Source organism: Agelaius tricolor, unplaced genomic scaffold (assembly GCF_023055355.1).
Source record: "Agelaius tricolor isolate 1412-34295 unplaced genomic scaffold, bAgeTri1.0.p SCAF_37, whole genome shotgun sequence".
NCBI classification, from domain to species: Eukaryota; Metazoa; Chordata; class Aves; order Passeriformes; family Icteridae; genus Agelaius; species Agelaius tricolor.
In genome coordinates this window covers 4,581,768-4,603,625 of record NW_027269297.1, presented here as the reverse complement: position 1 = coordinate 4,603,625, position 21,858 = coordinate 4,581,768, and the positions used below count along the sequence as shown (strand labels likewise).

General features: G+C 52.7%; 1 protein-coding gene across 15 annotated transcripts in view; it reads right to left on the bottom strand.

The window, feature by feature from the left end:
- Nucleotides 1-12,642: 12,642 nt before the first annotated feature.
- ZNF618 (zinc finger protein 618) overlaps nucleotides 12,643-21,858 on the bottom strand; it is a 149,737-nt gene continuing 140,521 nt past the window's right edge. For all 15 annotated transcript variants that reach the window (XM_071453585.1, XM_071453590.1, XM_071453588.1 and 12 more), the window contains one exon: nucleotides 12,643-21,393. In XM_071453585.1, coding sequence (XP_071309686.1) covers nucleotides 19,880-21,393 — 1,514 coding nt within the window. In that variant the 3' untranslated portion in view covers nucleotides 12,643-19,879. The remainder of the gene's footprint in view (nucleotides 21,394-21,858) is intronic.

The window sequence follows — 21,858 nt, the reverse complement described above, 5'->3', positions numbered from 1 at the left end:
TGGCTCTGTCCCCTTGCAGGGGGTGATGCCTTGTCTCCCTTGTCTCCCAGCCCCTCACCCTGCTCCTGGATGTTCCTGTCTTTGCACAGCTCCAGGAGCTCCAGGGGGTCTCCAGTCTGTGCAGCCCTCCGTGAATCCTCCTGACCTTAGGGGGACAGGAAACTGAGAGTGGCTTTCCAGTCTGCCAGATGTGGCTTTCAAAGACACCAAAGGTGACCAGTGAGATGTGCACAGCCTTGGGAGGAGCTGAGCAAGAGAGCCCAAGGCCAGGCTGGCCCCGTGGTGACAAAGTGGCATTCAGGGGCAGGAGCAGCAGACTTGGTGCTGCACTGGGTCCCTCACGCCAGGAGGGGGGAGGCTGGCTGGGCTCCAGCACCACCAGAACAGATCAGTGGTGGTGACAGCTCAAAATATGGTGAATATGGTGACAAACCTGCCCCCAGAGTGCTGTGCCCTCCTGTCCTGTGTGACTGATGCTTGATAGGAGATCAAAATCTCGTTGCTGAGGACAGAAAGAAAGATTGATTACACAAGTTCTATTATGAAACCAGCCTAAAAAAGCCCAAGTAAAACATGATGAGGCAGCACTGGTTTTGGAGAAAACACTGCTTTAATCTCATCTCCTTCCCTGAAGGTTCCTGCAATGTGCTTACAAGTCAGCCCTTGTGGAAAGCACAGTCTCACAGGGAGCTTCCAAAGAGGCAAACACAGAGCTGGGGCTGCCTGGGGTAAAGTGCCATGGATCAGGGAATCTCAGAATATCCTGAGCTGGGAGGGACCCACCAGGATCCCCCAGCCCAGCCCCTGTCCCTGCCCAGAGCCCCCAGCAGCCCCAGCCTGGGCATCCCTGGCAGCGCTGCCCAAAGGCTCCTGGAGCTCTGGCAGCCTCGGGGCCATGCCCATTCCCTGGGGAGCCTGGGCAGTGCCAGCACCCTCTGGGGGAAGAGCCTTGCCCTGAGCTCCAGCCTGAGCTGCCCTGGCCCAGCCCCAGCCGTGCCCTGGCTCCTGTCCCTGTCCCAGAGCAGAGATGGGAGCTGACCCTGCTCTGCCCCTTGTGAGGATGATGAAGATCCCAGTGAGGTCTGATCTCTCCCTTCTCCTTGGCTGAACAAACCAAGTGACCTCAGCCACTCCTCCCTCCATCAGGCTTCTCTTCCTGCCCCTTCCCCACCCTCAAGGCTCCTCTTTGGATGCTCTCTCTAGCTTAATGTCTTTTCCATATTGTGGTCTTTGTGTCTAACAACCCAGTCCTTCAAGGCTTCATCCTCCTCGTGCCATCCTGGGAATTGCTCTTCACTTCCCATTTCAGTCCCCAGGTCAAGCCCCTGATCTAATGCAGAGATGTGCTGGAAAATCCCAGACATTTGAAGAATCTCTAGTATCAGTGAAACACATTTCTCCTTTCCTTGTTTTTCAAGGGATTCAAAATGTTTTCAACATTTTGAAATGAAGGTGAATCCTCTCTCACAACCACTGCTCCTGTGTGTGTCAGGGAGATGGAGCATTCCAGCCTCAGGGGCTCAGTTCTGCTCACTCTGAAGCTTTCTGCAGCTGGGGGTTTGTACCTGCTGCCAGGTGATAGCCATGTGCCTCCAAAGGCACCATTCCCAACTCAGACAGATGCTTTTGTGCTGCTGGGGTTGCTGTGTGCTGCTCTAAAGACTCTCAGTGTCTCAAAAGCAGACACAGAGAGAAGCTGCAGGAGCCACAGCTACCTCACCAACACCTCGTTGTGCTCAGCTCACAGAATTTACAGAAACATTTATGTCCCAGCCTCCTCCTTTCTGTGTCCCAGCTGCTTTGGGACAGTCCCCTGCAGGTCATTGCCCAGCACTCCTGGGAAGTTTGGAATGAGAAGGAAATCTCTGCATTGCCCCTGATTTTCCCCACTTGCCTGGGATGAGCTTCATCCCAACATTCCCCATCCTGGGGCCACACAAGGCAGAGCCACATCCCTGCATATCTGGGGAGCTCCTGCCTTGTTCAGCAGGGTCCTGGTGCTGTTGTCACCCTGGGGTACCCTCAGCCCCCTGTCCTGGCCCATTAATCCCACCTGCGTCTGCCTGTCTCAGCCCCAGGGCTGCTGGGCACCCTTCACACACCCAGGGCTCCCTGAGTTCTGTTCCCTGCCCCAGCCCAGTCCTGGGGAGCAGAGGTGTCCACAGACTCCCCTGTCATGCCCTGAACAACCTTTGATGCTTCCCTGCTGCTGGGGGTGCATCCCCAGGGGGGTGAACCCAGGGTGCCCTGGCCCTCCTGCTTGCCCCTGTAAGTGTACAAGAGGTGTGCAAGATATTTTGAACATCCTAGGAGAAGGATGTTGAAGATATCTCAGGAAAAACGGCAGAACAAAAAGGATGAGTGCTCATAGAGATTCTGACAACCAATACTTGGTCTCCATGCCATGGAAGCTGCTGCTGCTGCTGGGTTTATGCAGCAGCACCTCAGGGCTCCCTTTGTCTCCCATTGTGTCTTCCCTTCTGCCTGACTGAGCTCTGCCCACTCATAAATTCCATCAAACTTGGAAAAGGGGTCAGATAGGAGCTTAAAAGGAAAGTGCTAGACTCAGACACAGCCTGGCCAGGGAGTGGTTTAGGGGCCAGCAATGGATGGGTCAAGTCACCTCCTGTGGATGTCAGCACTTCAGGTCTGCTCTGCTTGTGCCACTCCTGGATTCTGATCCCCCCTGCCCTTTGTGTCCCCTGTCTGCTCCCTGCAGGGTGAAGGGGTCACCATCAGCCCCCCTTGCAGGGAGCAGCTGTGCAGATCAGATGGGACGTGGCTCTGAGCAGCCTGGTTCAGTTGAAGATGCTCCTGCTCGTGGCAGGAGGGTTGGACTAGATGGGCTTTAAAACTCCTTCCCAACCCCAGCTATTTCAGGATTCTGTGTTTTTCTGCTGTTCCCAATTACATTCCTAATTATTCTTGAAGGAGGGCTATTATACCTGAAAGCTCATCCACTTTTTTCCAGCTGTATCAACTCATCTAATAGAAATTATTATTGTTCTCCACGGGCCTTGCTTTTTTATCCCCTTAGATCATGCCTACAAAAGGATCTCACATTAATGCTAATTATCCCTAGCATGCACTTGTCTGGTGGAACAGTGAGCAGATGCAGCCACAGAACAAGTGGAGGAAGGCTCAGATCTCTTCCCAAGCACCAACTGACAGCCAGGGCTCTCCTGACGGGCACTCAGAGCTGGGCAGGGCTCCTTCTGCAGGATCTCACAGACTCTGTGCTCCCACAAGTGCCCAGAACTGCCTGGGGGCCCTGGGGCTCTTTAAGTCCCCTGTGCTTTACTCACTAACAGTGCTACTTGTTTCCATAAAAGAAAAAATTAAATGGGAAAATTATAAATAAAAATTAAAATGAAAAAAATCTGGCTGTTAGTGCTGTGATACTCACCTGCAACATTTCTCAGTATTTCCTAGGGCAGAATACTGTCCTCCCAAATGGAGAGACATCAGATATGGTGCACAACCAGAGCAAAGACCAACCTCTGGCTCTGGTGGTTCCAGGCTGCAAAGGCTGGAGGCAAGAGCAGCACTCAGGAGTCCTGGGTGAAGTTTTTGGGCAGCCCAGCAAGGGTCTGGCCACAGGCATAGCTTCCCATCTTCAAGGCAGAACAGTTCCAGGCTCATTTATGAAGGGAAGCTCTAGAGGTGGGACCTTCTTGGAGTAAAAGCACCTTAAACTGGCAGGGCTGCTCCTGGGACACATGGCTGGGACCCCCAGGGCTGCTCCTCTGTGCCCCCACTGCTCCTGCTGAGCCCACAGCACCTCCCACACACAGAAACACTTTCCCTGCCTTCCCTCTTTTGTCCTGAAACTCAGCTCAGCTGCAGGGCTGGGTCAGAGACACAGGGAAATGCTTCAGAGTGAGCCCTGGGCAGGGGCAGGTGATCCCTGGTGCCCCCACTGCTGCCTGCACCTGTGGGAGAGCCTTCCAGAAGGGCTGAGGGATCTCCAGGCACTGGGGTACACAGCTCATTTCTCAAATAATCCTTCCTAGGCTTGAAGGCTGGGAAGGTTTCCAGGCGTTCCTTTTCTTGGCCCAGACTACTCCAATCAAAGGAAGTGGTTTTGGGAGGGAGAGCTCACACGGTGTCACTTGTCACCAGGGTGGCTGCCTGGAAATGTGTGCTGAGCTCAGCTCCCAGTTTGGTGTCTCCCATTCCTCACTGCCTGAGCTGCAAGTGACAGCAGCCACTGCAACAATCAGAGCTCACAGGGAATGAGCTCTGAATGCCAATGTGCATCACCTGAAACGTGGCAGGGACAGCCTGGCCTTTGCCTCAGTGGCCACAGCTGTGAGCAGCCCCCAGGAGCTCCTGTGCCCCTGGCACAGTGCAGCCCTTAGGAGGAGCTGAGGGAAGGCTGTGGCAGCCATCCAGATGTGGCAGGAGCACAGCTGGCTGCAGCAAAGCTGTGCACTACCATGGCTGTGGCCCAGGGCTGCCTGTCCCTGTTTGATCAGCTCAGTGCTCAGCTGAGGTGCAGCTGCCTTGGGGCGGAACAGGAGGATCCCAGAACTGAGCAGGGACAGATCCCAGTGGGGCAAACCTCACATTCCTCCACGGAGCACCAGGAATCAGGCCCAGCAATGGGGAAAAGCAATCCAGTCTGGAGCTGGGAGCTTCCCTTCACCTCCCCAGAAAATTCTTTTTTGCCCAGGAGTGTCGCTGCTCTGGCTCCCTGCCCTGGCTGGCCCTGCCCGAGGCAGGGATTTGCTGCTGAGTTACAGCCTGAGAGACTCTTGGGGCTCAAGAGCAAAAGGATAAAGGGCTCCTCCTTCCGGCTCCCCTTCCCAGAGATTCCTGGGCTGTGGGAGCCCGTGGCTCTCCTCTGCCCCTCTGGGCTTGGGGAAGAAATAGAGATTTCTCTAAATGCTTTTCTCTCTAAGAGAAATGTAGGGAGTTTCTCTCCCTAAGCAGGGGAAGCATCCTAAACCTTTCAACATTTTTGTGAAGGTGCCTTTTATCCTGCAGCCAAAACAGGATCCAGGAGCTCAAAACTCGGGGCTGAAAACCACAATGGTTTGGAGACGACAGTGGGAAATTACTCCTGCCCTGCCTGGACCGAGTCGATGCCTCTCATCTCGGATGTTTCTGTGCTCCAGCAGCCTCTGTGGGACACTCCGAGCGGCCCGGGGTGACACACAGGGTGTTACGGGCCGGGTCTGCTCTGGGATGGCCTCTAAAGCTGATCCTGGGGCCAGCACAGCCCGGGCACCTTCAGCAGCGCCAGCCCAGATTTGTGTGGTCAAAACACACAAAACACACTTTCTGCAGTCAGTGAACAGCTCCTGCCCACAGCCCGCCAGGGAACTGCTGCCCGCTGTCCGTGCTGTCCCCTGTCCCCGCTGTTCCGGCGGCTCTGGCAGCTGCCTGGTGCCATCTCGTGGCTAAATTCCTGTTCCAGCCCTGCCTCCTGTCCCCTCGAGAGGAAGGAGCCGCTTCGGCCCCACGTCCAGCGGAATTCCCGGGTCCTTCCCAGGCTGCGGCGGGGCCAGCTCGGTGCTGCCCGTGCGTAGGAGCCGAGCAGGGAGCGGCCTTCCCGGCCCTGCTGCCCGGGGTGAGACTTCACACCGGCACCACCTCCCGTTCCTGCAGGAGAAATCTCCCGTTCCCCCAGGAAAACACCTCCCATTCCCTCAGGAGAAATCTCCCGTTCTCGCAGGAGAACACCTCCCTCCCGTTCCCTCGGGAGAACCTCTTGCTGTGCTCTGCTCCCAGCTGGACTGTAGTATTATGTCGTTTATACAGGTTTTATTGTAAAGTTGGTTCTTTTTTATAAGTTAAGATTTGGTTTGACCCTCGGTTCCCCCCATGTTCTCCCTCGTAATGCTTCGTTCCTCCCGCCAGTTACCTGTCCATGATTGTAACCAACCCCCTTTCATTTCGAGAACTTTCTATGTCAGTCTTCCCTTACCTAACATATGATTTGTCCCCTGAGCCTTTTCCCTCCCCTGGGCCATTCCTATTGGTTCACTTGTGTCCCTCGCTCCTCCCCTGGGCTGCGTTCATTGGTCCCTCGTGTCCCCTCGTGTCACGCCCTTCCTCTTTATAGGTGCCGCCCTAATGGTTTTTCTCCGACACCGCTACTGGCCCTGCCTGAGTCCGTAAAGTGCCTTAGCATCTGCACGTGTGTCCACTCCTTCCTTCCTTCGCCTCAGTGCTTCGCAGTCCTGCTCTCGCCTGCGCTACCACGCCGCAGACGGAGCCACTACCCAGGGGTTCTCGCAGAGGACCTGGCAGTGGCGGGATTCGTGCTCTCCAGCGGTCACTCCGGGAGCGGCTGGCCGGACCCGGCAGCTCCAGTGGCCGTGGAACGGGACTGCACTGGACCCTCCTGCCCCGATCCGGGCCAGCCCCCCTTGCCGGGCAGCTCCGAGGAGGGGACGGGAAATGCAGCAGCCTTTAATGAACTGGGGAAGGTGAACATCCCCCAGATCCACGGAGGGCATCCGCAGGAAGGGGAGGGCCCTGTGCATCCCCATTAAAAGTGACTTCATTAAGGGAAAGTTGTCCTATAATAATTTCCCTCTTCCCCGTCCCCTGTTTCATGCAGAACGCGGATTTTCATCCTGGGTTTCCAGGTCCCAGTGTTCCACAGGAGCTGGAACCCAGTGTTCAGGGCCCTTTTGTGTGTCAGATGTTGACTGGGACTGCAGTTATCTAAGCAGCGAGCGTATGTGAGGAGCTTTTCTGAATCCCAACCAAAACTTCCCTTCAAGCCTTAAAAGGAGAAAACATTCCCAGTGAGCCCCTGTTGTGTTAACCCCTCTCATCAGCTCTGGCAGTCCCACATCCCTGCACTCCCAGGCAGGGTCAAAAAGCAGATTTTTCACTCTGAGCCATCCCCAGCATCCCTCGGGTGGATCCCGAGGAGCTCTGCAGAGACAGCTGACAGCACATCAGTGCTGAAATGTGTCTCATGAACAGAGCAGGTTCTCAGTGGGAATTTTATTGTCCTTTTAAGGCTGGAAGGGAACTTCTGGTTGGAATTCAGGAAAGCTCCTCACACCCCCTCAGTGTTTAGAGAGGGTTTGCATTGACTGTGTAGGAGAGCACCCTAAAGTTCACATGGAGCAATTAATTCCTTGTCTGACTGCACTAATGAGCTTAAATCACCAACCCATTTACCTTGAATTTTGCTTTGGCTTGTGCTTCTTAGTTATTGTCCTGGGAAGTTCAACTCCAGTGGATTTGGATCGATGGGACAGCAATGAAACATTCATTGAGTGGCGGCACAGATCAGTCTTTGTACTGAACAATCTGTTTCTCTCAAAGTGAAAGAAACATTCCATCTTTATGGGTAAGAAAAACAATTTATAGATCTCACCAAACTGCAATTTCTTTTTCTTTCTTGTGTTATTTTCAGAAAAATATTATTACTGTATTTTTCCCCCATAGTCAGGAGCTGCATTCAAATGAAAATTTGGTTCAACTACTGAGCAATGATGTCTTTCACTAGATAATGATAGAATATTCCGGACATATGCAAGCGCTTGCCAGGATTTGGGATTTTATCTGAAATGGCTGAATTTGGAGTCCTTGTTATCCAGAGGTATTAACAAAACTGCAGCCACCTGCCCTAGTCCCACCCACCCAAAGGGCTCAGGGTGATTTCAAAGCCCTCTGTGCTCCCTTTGGAGAGGGATCTGGGGGCAGCTGGGATGGGCAGCACCTCCAGCACCCTTTGCAGGGACCCAGAGCCAGAGTGGGGCTGGAGGGAGCTGGGGAGGAGCTGGAGCCCCAGGAGAGGCTGAGGAAGCTGGGCAGGGGCTCAGCCTAGGGAAAAGGAGGCTCAGGGGGCCCTTGTGGCTCTGCACAGCTCCTGGCAGGAGGGGACAGCCAGGGGGGTCGGGCTGTGCTCCAGGGAACAGGGACAGGAGGAGAGGGAACAGCTCAGAGTGGACATTGGGGGAAATTTCTCCACTGGGAGGGTGACCATGGCCTGGCACAACTGCCCAGGGCAGGGGGTCCCTATCCCCAGAGGAATTTCAAAGCCAGGTGGATGCAGCACCTGGGCACAGGGGCCAGTGGTGCCCTGGCAGTGCTGCTCAGACCCGACGGCTTTAAAGGTTTGGTCCCACCTGAGGGACTCCAACACTCCCTGTGGGTGTGGGGGCACAGGGAGCCCTCTGAGATTCAGTGAGAGTCATCCCACCCGAGGGCCCAGGCTCTGTCATCAGGGATGGGCTCCTCCTGCCCCCTCGGGTGCTCATTGACTGAAGGAGAAGCTTCACTTCCCCCACTCCCACCTCCCACACAGCAGCTGAGGCTGGGCAGGAACGAATCGCTCTCCTTGGTGCTGTTTCCACATTAGGAAAGAGAAAGTGACGAAGGCAACAGCCTTCCAATCCTGCAGGAGCTGCATTTTCTGACACTGGGTAAATATAAAAGCCAAAATTAATTTCTCTGGAAAGAATGAGCAGCACACGATCCTACAATGTTACAACAGAGAATGACTTGAACTTCAGAGGCGGTGATGGATCTTGCTCTCCCATCTAGAACTAAAAGCAGCTCCTTTTAGCTCATTGAACATGGAGTAGGATCCATTGATGCAGCAGTGTTCAGCTGTTTGAAGGTTAAAGTGGCAGCAGGGCAACCAAGACACACAAAATTCATGCAAAACACCTGATTGAAATAAATCTGATTGGAACAAACTCTCTGCTGTGCCCTTTGTAGCTGCTGCCCTTCTTCAGCACTCTGAAAACTGGAAAAGTGCCACCATGTGTTTGTGCCACAGGGATCTCTCCCACAAGGACGGTTCAGGATTGTGGTGGTGTTCACAGGGGTCTGAGGATGAGGGAAGAGATGAGAATGTTGACTCCATGGTTCAGAAGGCTTGATTTATTATTTTATGATATATATTATATTAAAACTATACTAAAATAATAGAAGAAAGGATTTCATCACAAGGCCAGCTAAGAATAGAAAAGAAGGAATGAATAACAAAGGCTTGTGACTGACCCAGACAGTCCAGACAGCTGGGCTGTGATTGGCCATTAATTAGAAACAACCACATGAGACCAATCCCAGATGCACCTGTTGCATTCCACAGCAGCAGATAACCATTGGTTACATTTTGTTCCTGAGGCCTCTCAGCTTCTCAGGAGAAAAAATGCTAAGGAAAGGATTTTTCAGAAAATGGCTACACAGGATGGGTGACCCTTGGTGCCAGTGTCACCCCTGGAGCTGCCTCCTTTAATGGGTTCCCCCTGCCCTTGTACATCTGGGGGTGAATGGGCTGCTCTGCTCCCACTGCATGGGGGGGTTCCTCCCCACGTGGGCAGTGCCCAGCAGTGCCAGAGCACCAGGACTGGGTATCCCGTGGGCAAACAGAGCTCTGAATGAGCAAGCTGGGAGCTTCCTTCCCGCGGGGGCACATCCAACATCCACCATCCACGCCTGGGTGCTCTCCTGCAGCCCAGCTCAGGGACATTTCCCCCAGTTAACTCATTCAGAGCCATTCCCCCCAGTTCACCCAGTCCCAGCAGTGTCCCCAGGGCTGCTGGCACAGCTCTGACCCAGGAGCACCCCTGTGCCTCACACCGAGCACACAGCACTTGTTCCCCCAACACAGATTGTCTCTCCTCGAGGAGAACAGATGTTCTGGGTACTTAAAAAGAATCTGTTAATTTGCTGTGACTTACAACCCGTGCAATTTAAAACCAGCTTCCCCAGAGCTGCAGCACTCAGCCTCAGGAGCTCTCAGCTCATCGATCAGCCCAGGGGAAATGTGCAGTTATTCTGCTGTTCATCTTCATAGCCACATCACAGGCTGACAAATGTGCCACGGAGAGTGAACAACTGCTGCCTCCATCACCTCACTGGAAATGAATCTGGGACCTGTTTTGTGGCACCAGACAGGAGGGAGCTTGGCCACGGCCCTGGGGGAGCAGGGGCAGCCACGGGCAGGGGCTCCTTCAGGAGAGCAATGGGAGGCACCAGCAGGTTTGGAAGTCGGTGATCCTGGAGGTCCTTGGGAGATTTGTCTGTGCTTGGTGCTGAACAGGCACTTCTGGCTGCAAAATTCCTGGACAAAAAGGACCCTTAATCCAAATCCAGAGGCAGCACCTGCCTGACTGTGTCCCAGTGGGGGAGAGGGAGGAATAGAATTATTAGAAAACACAAAAGCACAGGAGATGCAGCTCTGGGAGTGTGCAGAGGACCTGTGAATCTGGGAGATTGATGGTTTAGTAATTTTATGTCTATTTTCCAGTGCAAACCACTTCACACTGGTCTGTTCTGTCAATATTTCACTATTAAATGTCTTTTAAAACCAATCTCATTCCCTGTTTGTTCTTCTTCACTGTTTTGTGGGGTGTTCTTGCCAGGAGAAGGGATCCTGGAACTGGTCCATGCTCTCCTTCCTGAGGAGCCAGGGGAACCTCCAGAGAGGAACTTGACAGGGAGCAGGAGCTTGCAGCAGGAGCATTGCCCAGCTCACAGCTGAGCCTCTCAGGGACCCAGAACTCTGTCGGGTGTTAATGGCCCTGACCAGCCTCACCTGGGGCACTCCCCCCCTCCTGCAGCCCCAGTTCAGCTCAGCTCTGGCCCCCAGCCCTGTCCTGAGTGATGCTGCTGCCCTGGCTGCCCTGGGCTCTGCCTGCCTGCCCAGCTGCAGCTCCCCTGCCCCTTCCCCATGGAGCTGCTGGGCTGTGTCTGACCCTGCATCCCCTCTCCAAATCCGGGCTCTGAGCTGCAGATTGATTCCCTCAGGACCTCAGCCCTGCCCCATCTCCATGAGCTTGCCCAGGGATCCTGGCTGAGTCTGGCCCTGCCCATCCCGGGAGCAGCGGGGCCCCCTGAGCCCCCAGTGCCTTGCTTGGCAGAGATGGTGATGGAGAAACAGCAGGAGGCAGCTCCAGGGCAGAGCTGGTCCCTGGTGTGGGTGGGTCAGGGGGCACTGCTCACCAGATTCCAGGGGCACCCCAAGCCCAGAGCCACAAACACACCCGGGCTGCTGCTCCCTGCTGCTTCCCACCCTGGTCCCACACAGCCCCTCGGGATGAGCAAACATCCATCAGAGAAAACTCTGGGTACCTCGAGCAGAGCCTGAGCTCAGAGCTACCAGTTCCTTTATTGCTAAAGCAAGAGGAGTTTTCTCCTGTTAGGGCAGAAATCAGGGAATCAGGAAACACAGCAGGATTAGCTTAAGCCTCTTCCACTCCCATTAGCAATCTTATTTATCCTTTTAAATGGCTCCAGCAAAAGGGACAGTTGAGTGCTGGGACCTGCTGGCATGCCAGGGATCCCATCTTCTGGGCCTGTTGGCTTTAAATTATCCACTTTACACATTTAGATCTTCAAACAAATCCCAACTCTTATCTAGTAGCACCTGAGGGCATCTGATCTGTTCACTGAAAGTTCTACAGCAAATCCCCAGCAAAGTCTCAGCCATTCTCACCATCAGATACTGATAGCTCTGTTTCTTATTTTTGTTTATCTTCACACTTTACCACTGACCAAGAGTTTATCCAATGGCCAGACCCATTGTCATTCCATGTGAAGCTTTTTCTCAAGGCACAAATTCACTACAAATTCACTTATTCTCCAGCAAAGCTTTTTCTGCTTAATTTTTTTTGGTGAGTGAGGGGTGGGTGCAAGGTTAGAAAATCCCAAAGGACATCAAAGCAGGTCAAAGAAAAGGACAAATGGAGGGTGACAATGGGATTTTCCAGTGTGAGGCCAGGCCTCATTCTGGTCTCTGTACTTGTTTCCCTTGGGACAATTCCTGCTGGTCTCTGGTTGGTTTGGAGGTGGGTCCTGGAGCTCCAGGGAGCATCAGTAGGTCCCAGTCCCAGCTGCCAGTGCCCCCTCACCAGCACATCCCTGTGACCCCAGTCCCTGGTGCCCCTTTGGGCTCTCACCATGGGCATTGCCAAGGGCTTGTCCTGGGAGGAGCCCAGTGCCCACCCAGCCCCCAGAGCCCCTGTTCCCCCAGGAGAAACCAATCCCAGCTGGATCTGCTGGCACAGGTGGGATCCCTGAGCAGAACCTGGTGCTGGCATTGAGGCTGCTGGCACAAACACCCTGAGCTGGGCTGCACCTCCTGGTGGGGGGAACCCCAACCCCAAGGGACAGCTGGGGGCCTCTGTGCTGCACAAACACAGCAAAGAGAGACAGGAGCAGTTCATAGCCCTGGCATCTGAGTGTGGGACACAGGATGGATGCTCTGGGAAATGCTCTGGGGGGGCTCTGAGTGCCCCAGGGATATGGGATGTGGTGCTGTCCTGCTGCCCAGTTCATATGGCTGTGAGCTGCCAGAGGGCAGGGATGGATGGGATGTTGGGAATTAGGAATTGTTCCCTGTGAGGGTGGGCAGGCCCTGGCACAGGGTGCCCAGAGCAGCTGGGGCTGTCCCTGGATCCCTGGCAGTGCCCAAGGCCAGGCTGGGCAGGGCTGGGAGCAGCCTGGGACAGTGGGAGGTGTCTCTGCCATGGCAGGGGTGGCACTGGATGGGCTTTAAGGTCTCTTCCAACCCAAACCATTCCATGATTCTGTGGGATCTGTCAGACACCCCTGCTGGGATCCAGGTCACTTCCATGGATGTTTCCCCTCCTCACAACGGCACTGGGGATGTCCCAGTCACAAGCTTGAAATACAGGAAATATAGAAAAGCCCAGACACTTTTTTTTCCCTAAAGGTTGTTTTATTGTAAAACCATAAATACAACACTGACATGAAAATCCTCAAGCAACGGATGCTTTCTTACAGTTACAGTTTGTCTTCTGCCTTGGCATCAATTCTGAAAAGAATGTTGCAGAAACATGTCTCTAAGGTATTTCCAAATAACCGAACTCTGGCCTGGAGCTCGGCCCCTTTGGAAGCTAAGTGGAACTATTCCTCCTCTCGTGGAATATTTCCATTCAGACAGCAACAGACTTGTAAAAACAGCAACATTTAAACACCTTGATATTTTTTTTTCTTTAATAATCCTTTTCATTTGACGTCAGTCTAAGTTTCAAACAGCACTGAATTTATTTAGCTGAAAAAAAAACCCAAAACAAAACAAAAACAAAACAAAATCCTAAAAAGAAAAAAAAAACCTCAGAACTTGAGTTGGCCTCAAGCGTTCGCATATCACAATGAAAATCAGCAACTCAACCCCGTGCAATATTGCTCTCTAGTGAGTCATTTGATCCACACCAACAATACATGAGACTTCAAACAGGTTTTGTTTTGTTTATTAACACAGCAAGTGTGACATTAGATAACCTTTTAAATACAGTACATGGTACAGCGCGGGGCCAGCTGCCCGCACGTTTCCCGTTATGAAGACAAAGCCAGCGGTGGCGGTTTATAAAAATATTGTGTTGCTACAAAAGTATAAATTAATGCTACCGGTATTAAGAAATATTAAACACATAAAACTTATAAGGATTAAGAAAAATATTCATTAATACCTGTAGAAAACTCTGGCCTAAAAAAGATATTTTTTGTATATTTTTTGTATATTTTTTTTTGTATTTTTTAAGATGACATGGTCGCACTCGCAGCGCGGGTGCTCTGTGGTATTGCCTAGAACATCTGCATCTACAGAAAGGAAGGAAATGCACACGAGTTACTGAGGGCAGGGAGGGCCAGGAGGGGCAGGAGAACATTAAATCCTTTGCTTGATGAAACGAGTTCAGTTCCCAGGGGGAGGTTTGGGAAATGGAACTTACGAGTGAGGAAGAGCTTCTCTTTTCAGACTGGCTGCAAACAAGGATCTCCTGATGTTTGGCTGTCACCATGACACTGTCTGGCTACGGCGTGGACCACAATCCTCACGGCCTGGGCAGAGTGTTCCCCCCACTGACAGCCTGGGCTGCCACCTGCCACCACTGGGCAGGTCATCCACTACCAGCTTTCCTTCAAAGAATTCAAAAAAAGGAGTATTAAAGTACCAGCAAGCTTCAAGGGACCATGGAAAACAGCTCCTAAATCTGCTGCTCCTTCCAGAACACATCTTCTTCCTTGAGGGGGAAGGTCCTTCTACACAGCAAGGGGAAAAGTTATCCCTTCTCCCACATCCCCAGCCCACTCGAGGAAACAATCCCAGCCTATCCACAGACACTGCAGAGACTGCCACGAGAACGCCTGGGAGATGAGAACAGGGATTTGAGGCCAGTGAAGCTGGAAGTGCCTTTTTAAGGAGCTTTGGTTGTAAAAAGCAAGGGTTGGACGTGTCATCAACAATATTCCTACAATATTCCCATCATTAAGCCTGAGTTGCTCATCTGGGTCCCACTGTCAGGGATGCTACATAAAATCCTGCCAGTCATCATTCCTTGTTTCAGGAGCCAAAAATTCCAACTCAGCTGCCTATGGATAAGGAACCCCTCAGGGTCTATGGATACACCGTTGTCTATGTGAGCAAAACTCTCCTGTCGAGTTACAAAGGACTCAGAACAGGAAAAAACCTCAACTAAGCAGCCAAACTAAACCTGAAATTAAACAGAAATCCCACAAACATTCAATAGATACAATTAAATTTCAGGGCAACCCACTGTCATTGGTTCACCATATTTGGCCTAGAGTAAGCAGACTGTTCCAGGCCTGTCCCAGGAGCTCAGCTGGGCCTCAGAGTTTGCTCAGGACACTTCCAGAAGCCCCAGGAGGTGACAGAGCAGTGAGGGGACAGGTCCCACCCGCAGGGAGTTCTTATTGCTACAGAGCGACAGCGTCAGGTCTGACACGGGCACGGGGCTCAGCCTCAGCTCTGGGCATTCCCGGGGGATCCCAGGGACCCGAGGCCATGGAGTAGCAGAGGAAAGCTCAGCAGGAGCAGGCAGACACTGAACACCCTCCCCACGCTGATCTCACAGGACATTTGCTCCTCCACTGGCAGCTTCCCCTCTGCCGCCTCCCTCCCTGCTGGAACCCGGCTGAGGGATGCACTGAGAGCTGGCAAGGGCTTGCTGCTGGTGATGAGTGGGAGGATGGGGAGGAAAAGCCTCTGTGAACCCTCCTGGAGGGCTCTGGGCAGGAACCTGGCACTTCCCACCCCTACACCCAGTTCCTTTTCTCTTGGCAAGGTCCAGCCAAGTGTTTCTGGAGCGAGCTCCACTCTGCAGCCTTGTCTTCAACAACAGGGCTCAAAACACCTTCCCCTCAGACCCCTCCCAGAGGAGCAGAGCTCTCCTCCCTGAAGAGATTGCCCAGAATCTGCCTTTAGTATCTTTTTATTTTTTTCCCATTACTCCCAATTACTGCATAGGGAACAGCTTGTCCCTTCTGGTGTGAATGCTCACAGGAGCCCCTGCCTCTCCTTCAGCCAAGAGGTGCCATCAGAGATCCAAACCCCTCCTCAGCACAGAGGAGCACTCCAGACATGGAGCACCTTCCTGGCTGCTCTTTTAATGTCTTTTGCTTCACCAGTAACATGGTGCTGCCTAGAAATGCCCAGGGCACTGTGGGAGCAGCAGGAGGTTCCAGTCCCCTGTCCTGTGCTCACCATGGCCAGAGTGGAACTGGTCCCTCTGAGCAGACTGCCACCAACACAAACATTTTTTGGTAATTCCTTCCCATGCTAAACCTTCTGGGTTATTGCAGACAGTTGGAGAATAACCACCCAACCCACCTGAGCCATCTCACTCGACACCCCAATGCCACCATTTATAGCTCAAGTCATTTCCAGAAGTGTCTCCCCTCTATTTTCAGTCATTCCCAAGTTCTGAGAGCATCTGCTGCAAATTCATTTGCAAAAGTCACAAAAGGGTCAAGACTCCCTGAGCTGCTGCTGGACATCATGTCTGCCCAGCAAGCACAGATAAACCAGTGCAGGTGGTTTGTGTGGACACTTAAACCAGTTCAGCTCAAAGTTCAACTGGCTTAACCAGCAATGAAGGAAAACTGAGTTAGACAAAACCTGAGCCCACAGTCAGCTTTCACAGAGAGTTTTGCAGATTGCAAAACCCACCCACAGCAGTTTCCTCAGCACAGACAGAGAGCTTGGACAGAAAGTTCACCTCCATCTCAACTCAACCCAGGTGCAAGACACCAGGTCCATCCTGCAAGCCAAACACAACCACTGCCTACTGAGAGGCAGGAGACAGCTCCTTCCTGACCTCCTGGCTGCTGCATCCACACAGAAACAACCTCCTCAAGAGCTCTGCCTCTATCCCACCCTCTTCAGTAACAAGGATGTTCAGACAGGCCCTTCCCTCTTGGGGTTCACCTGGTGGTGCTTGTTCCCACCTGAAGGTCAGAACGCTCTCAAAGCAAACTGTGAAGCCAGGAAGGGTCTGCAAAGTCAGGCACAGTCAGCAGCAGGAACAGGTGGGTGCCTGGAGGCCACAAACCATTCCTGCACCCTAACACATTTCACAAGGGAGATTAAAGAAAACCAACAAGCAGAAGGCAAGTTCTCAACATGACCCACCAGAGGATGATCCCAGTTCTGAGGACTTCTCCTCCCAGCTCAAAGGGAGCAGAACCTCACAGCAGCCCTGGCCAAACTCAGAGCCTCTCCTGAGCAGTGTCCCAGCCCAGGACCAGCAGTGCTCCCTACAGCACCCTGGCTGCTCCTCACCTCCGGGGCACCACAGAGCAGGAACAGAGAGCTTCCAAATTTCAGACCTTAGTAAAGTACTTTTGCTCCTCAGAATGTGAATTCAAGCCTGGAAGAAGGAAGAGGAGCAAAAGTTTGGCATTTAAGGTAATTGCATGTGCTCCAGATGTGCTTCTCTGCTTTTACTGAGGCCCAAGTGACCCAGAGAGAGCCTGGAGCAGGCCCAGCACAAACAGCTCCAATGAGCTGGGCACCCTGCAGCCATGTGCAAGTCAGGAAAAGCTGCACCTTCCTGCACTGAGTCTCTGGAGAAGGGGCTGCCCAAGCAGCCCCTCTCCTCACCACCTCTGAGAATGCTCCACTTTAGGCCTTTAGGTTTTCTCTTGCTTTTGCAGCTGTTGAGTTTTTAAGTCTTTGGGAGAATCTCATCTGCCTGACATCACTGCTTAACACCCATCATTAGTGCAACTACAACTGAAGTTGCCTCAGAGGGGCAGTTTTTGGGATGGGGGAGAGGGCCAGTCCATCCCTCTCTTTGGTCAGCACCACCAGAAGACCCCAGTTCTGGTACCAAACCCACAGTGTGAGAAGGGAAAGGGGAGGTGGGATGGGAGGTAGGGGTGGCTGTGGCCTTCCTGCATGCATGCCCTCAGTCTGCACCACTGCTGGGCACAAATCCCTGCACTTTGCCCAACTCTCAGCTCCAGGGATTTACAGCTGTGCTAACTCTGCTCACTTCTCACCCTTGATGCCTCATACAACGTGAGCCCAAGTTCACAAATTCCACAGAAATCATCTACATGTCCCTTAGCAAAGGAGAGCTGGGGGCTGGAGCTCTCTTTCCAAAGGAATCCAAGGGCTTTGCATGTTCCCCTGAGCATCAAAGAGTTCCCAGGGTGTCAGGTGAGCCTCACAAAAAGGTGTAACGTGCCATTAGGAGAAGGAGCTGCCAATCCTGATCCCTGTGCCATCAGCTGAGCTGTGTGGTACCCTCTGTGCCCACAGCTAATCCTGTTTGGAGCCACGTGTTCCTGCTGTCAGGTACCAGTGGGCCTGGCACACATCTCACTCACTCAGGGTTCATTTCTGTCTGCCACAGGTTTCTCCTGCCCTGAAAACTGCTGTGCTATCACTGGTGGCTGGGCATGCAGGATTTGTACAGGAGAAAACAAAAGCAGCAAGAAGGAAAGCTGGCCCTACAAGCAACCCCTCCATCAGCCACTGACAGGGAAATCAGGAGTCCAGGAGCCTCTGCCTTGGCAGCTTCTGTTCATGTGGCAGGCTGTGTGCTTTAGGCAAAAACTTAACATTTTAGGAGACAATGGTTTTGGTCTGATGGCAGTAACAGTGCTGAGAGGTCAACCCAAACACCAGCCTCAAGGCAATGGAAGGCTGAAAGGGCTGGAAAGGGCAAGAGAGCTGGTGCCAAGGTCTGTCCTTGTGAGCCTGGCGTGGGGAAGGGTCCAGTGTGCAAACTGTGCCCCTGAGTGCTGTGGCAGTGCAGTGTCAGGGAGTGCCTGTGAGGTTCAAGGCATCTGCACACAAAGCCTGAGAGATTGGGTTTGCTATTTCTCATGTCTTGCAACTTGCACCTTCTCCTACAGCCAGAGTGGGCAGGTGGGATCCTGGTGTAACATCTGCTCAACAGCAGCACTGCAGAGAGGGTCTCCAGTTTCCCCCTGCATTGCCAGCCACCAGCAACTCCCTGTGCTGCTGAAGGGCTCCAGCCTGCTCTCAGCAGGGCCAGCGCCTCCTCCTGACCCTCCCACACCACTGGGACCACAGCTCCAGAGCTCCTGGAAGCACCAGAGACTGATGAAAAAAGAAGAATTTGCTTCAGTTTTCCTCCAGGAGACAAGTCCCAGCAGTGAAAAATGCACAGTTTGGCACCAGAGGTTGGGAATTGTCCAAGAGGCACCAAAGCTGGCAGAGCCTGTCCAGCAGCCCAGGAGCTGTGCCTGCAGGAGCTCTGGCCTTGGGGACAGCAGAGTGACCGAGATGGTTTGGGGTTATGGGGATCTCTAATTGCATTTGGGGTGAGCCAGTTCCGTGTGAACGTTTCGGGGCCCGTGGCCTTCCTGGCCAGAACAGGTCAGCAACAGAACAAGTAGTGTAATGCACTGTAGGTATCAAAAAGACATTCGTGCCACTAGAGGAAACCATTCCAAACAAAAAGGGGAAGATATTCTTTGCACTCAATCAGGAGCACTTACATTCAGAAGGATCTTTGAGCCCATGCACTTCTCTAAGCTTCCTTCAAACCCCAGTTTGACAAAACTGGTGAGCTTTGTTCCCCTGAAAAATCATACACCTTGGTTTGTCCTTGGCCTTGGGAAGGGTGGTTTGTGTGTCACTGAGACACTTTTCAACAAAAATCTTTAGGTACAAGGGTTCTCTGGCAGACCTGACAAGCTCACTGGTGACCCACAGCCACCTGTGCTGTCGCCATTTGCTTTTCTTGGTTTCTAGGCTTTGCCACATAAACAACTGCTGTGGTTCCCATAAGAACATTATTAAATTGCAAATGGACTACTCTAGAACAAGTCTGAGAACACTTGATGTACAAAATTCACAGAAAAGATAATTAACACCGGGAGTTCAGAAAAAAAGTTCTGCTGTAAAAAAATATAAAGCCAAGAAACGTAACAACTTCTGACAGTTTCTGCCATGAACCATTTCTCTTAGTTTGAAATCAAACTTGTAATCACTTGCTGCCATGTTAAACTCAAAACTAGGAGTAAAGAAAGAGGAGTAACTTTTGGTTTTTGGAAAAAAAAGGATATGGAAAGGTTAAAAATAAAATTAAGAATCAAAAACCTTAAAGCCTCCCTTCCTGATTTCTAAAGATGCCGGTGTTGATGGAACACAGCTGCCCTGATTCACGCACCATGCCAAGAAGGCTGCAGCCAAGTGCCCTCAAGGTGTACAGTTATTCAAAGGAGCAAAGTCCAGTGCAGAACTGGTCTGGTCAATGGAGTCTGATTATCCATGGCAAGATGGCCCAGGGGACAAGAGGAAAGGTGGGGTGGAGGAGAAACAAAAGAAACTTCAAGTCACTTTAGATCTCAGCTGCCTGAAGACTTTAGAACATCAGCCTCCCATTCGTCTGCCCACTTGAAAACATTAAAAAGTCTGTCAAGTCCACACACTATCTATGGAAAGGAGCACATTCCTGGCAGAGGGCTGTCTCTCTCCTGTGCTCAGCTTTCCTTTCAAACTTAATTTTATATATATTTATATTTTTATATATATATAAAAAAGCACTTGGTTTCCAGGGGCATTCATAATGAGGTCCACAGTGTTTAGAACTTAAATTTCTTTTTCTTTGTTTGGAACAGTGTTTTAAAGTTTTGTTTTAATTAAAACAAAGTCTTAAAGCATGTTGGACTTCAAAAACATGAGTTTGTTCATGTCTTCTGGACTGAGTAGCCGCCTCCTTTTGATCAAGAGTGCCTGCTCACACATATTTACACATTCGCTCCTGGCACCCACAGCAGGCACTGCTAAGAGCCAAAAGGCCAGCTTGGCTAGTTTCGTATGCTTTTGGGTAACACACGACCAGTACTGAAACAGGTCAGGGGTGGCCTGGAAGAGAGGTTCTTGCAAATAATCATAGACTTCACTTTTCCCAAACCAATCTTCTTCCTGAGCTGTTGCGGCCTCCCCTGCTGCACGAGGCTTCTTGGTTGAAGGTTCAAATTCTGCTTCTTCTGCCCAGGACTCTTTGACCTCATTGATGAGCTCACAGACCTTGCCAATGATCTCTTCGTGCTGGTAGGGCGGGACGGGCCGCAGCTTCTGCTGAGGGTCCAAGATCATGGCTACCTTGTGTGCCGAGTGAACTTTGAAGTTCTCCTTCAGCGCCTCCAAGAAGAGGTGACAGAGTTTGCTGACCACGCCAGCATCGTTGGCTTTGGAAGTGAAGAGTTTCTCCAGTTTGACGTAGGTGGGCAGCACCAGCTGCAGCGTGGGCCGGCTCTCGTTGCTCAGCTCGATCACGGCCTGTTTCACCGGCGCCAGGATGGCTGCCAGGTTGCTGAGCAGGTGTTTGTTCAGGTTTTGGATGAGGTTCATCTTCTTGGCCCTGCTGTAGAACTCGCAGATCTGCTCGTAGCGCTCGTGGACGAGCAGCAGGGAGTCGGTGACCGAGTTCCAGCAGGGCGGCGGGGAGGTCTCTTCCAGGGAGCCAAAGGTCTCCTTTGAGAGGCCCGTGGACCCCGCCAGGTCTTCACAGACATTCAGGAGCTCGATCACCTCGTGCATGTTGCGAGCCTGTAGCGTTCTCTTGTTGAGCACGCTCTGCACCACCGAGTTCAAGGCACAGGCCGAGCAGCGCAGGCACATGCCCGCCTTGGAGAACGCCGAGGAGTTGACCTTGCAGTCTGTCACGTACACCGTCCTGATCTCCGACATCACAAACTCCGACAGCACGTTCTGCACCCAGTGGTGGATGAAATCACCGTTGTCTCGAAGGTCCACGCCCTTAATGCCCAGGACGTAGCTCTTGATGTGGTTGCCTTCCACCTGGTAGGCGGTGAGGATGTAGCAGGAGTCGGGGCCGACGCTCTGCGAGTGGCAGGTGACCCCGATGCCGAGGCAGGCATTGCTGCCCAGGGCGCAGGTGACTTTCACCTTCACCTGGTTGTACATCCGAGGCAGGTGCTTCAGAGCCAGGGTGTTGAAGTTGCCCAGGATCTCGGTGACGGAGAAGGCACCGTAGCGAGCCCCGCTGTCCACCAGCGTCTGCGCCAGCTTGATGAACTCCTTGCCGCTGAGCACGCTGAGCGCGCCCAGGTCGGTGCACATGACCCGCAGCAGCCTCTCGGCGATGTTCTGCCGCTCCTTCTCCGGGATGGCGCTGTTCCCCAGAGAGCCGCTCGCCGGCGCTGCAGGGAAACACAGCGGGCACAGAAAGGGCCAGGTCAGCATCACCGCAGCAGGAGACAGCAGGGGACAAGGCACAAAACAATTCTCAGAGACCCCCAGAGAGGTGGAACGTGCCCAGATGATGGAAGAGACAACTCCATCCTTGGATTTGTTCTCCCAGGGGTTTCTGGACTGAGGAACCTCCAGAGACAGGCCCTGCTCTTGACAGAGCAGCAGGGAGGAGATATGCATCCTGTCCCTGGTGTGGGGATGGTCACAACTCAGCCCAGATGGAAAGATGGACATCAAATCACAGATTCCCAGACTGGTTTGGGTTGGAAGGGACATTAAAACCCATCCAGTCCCACCCCTGCCATGGCAGGGACACCTCCCAGTGTCCCAGGCTTCTCCAAGCCCTGTCCAACTTGGCATTGGGCACTGCCAGGGATGCAGGGGCAGCACAGCTGCTCTGGGCACCTGTGCCT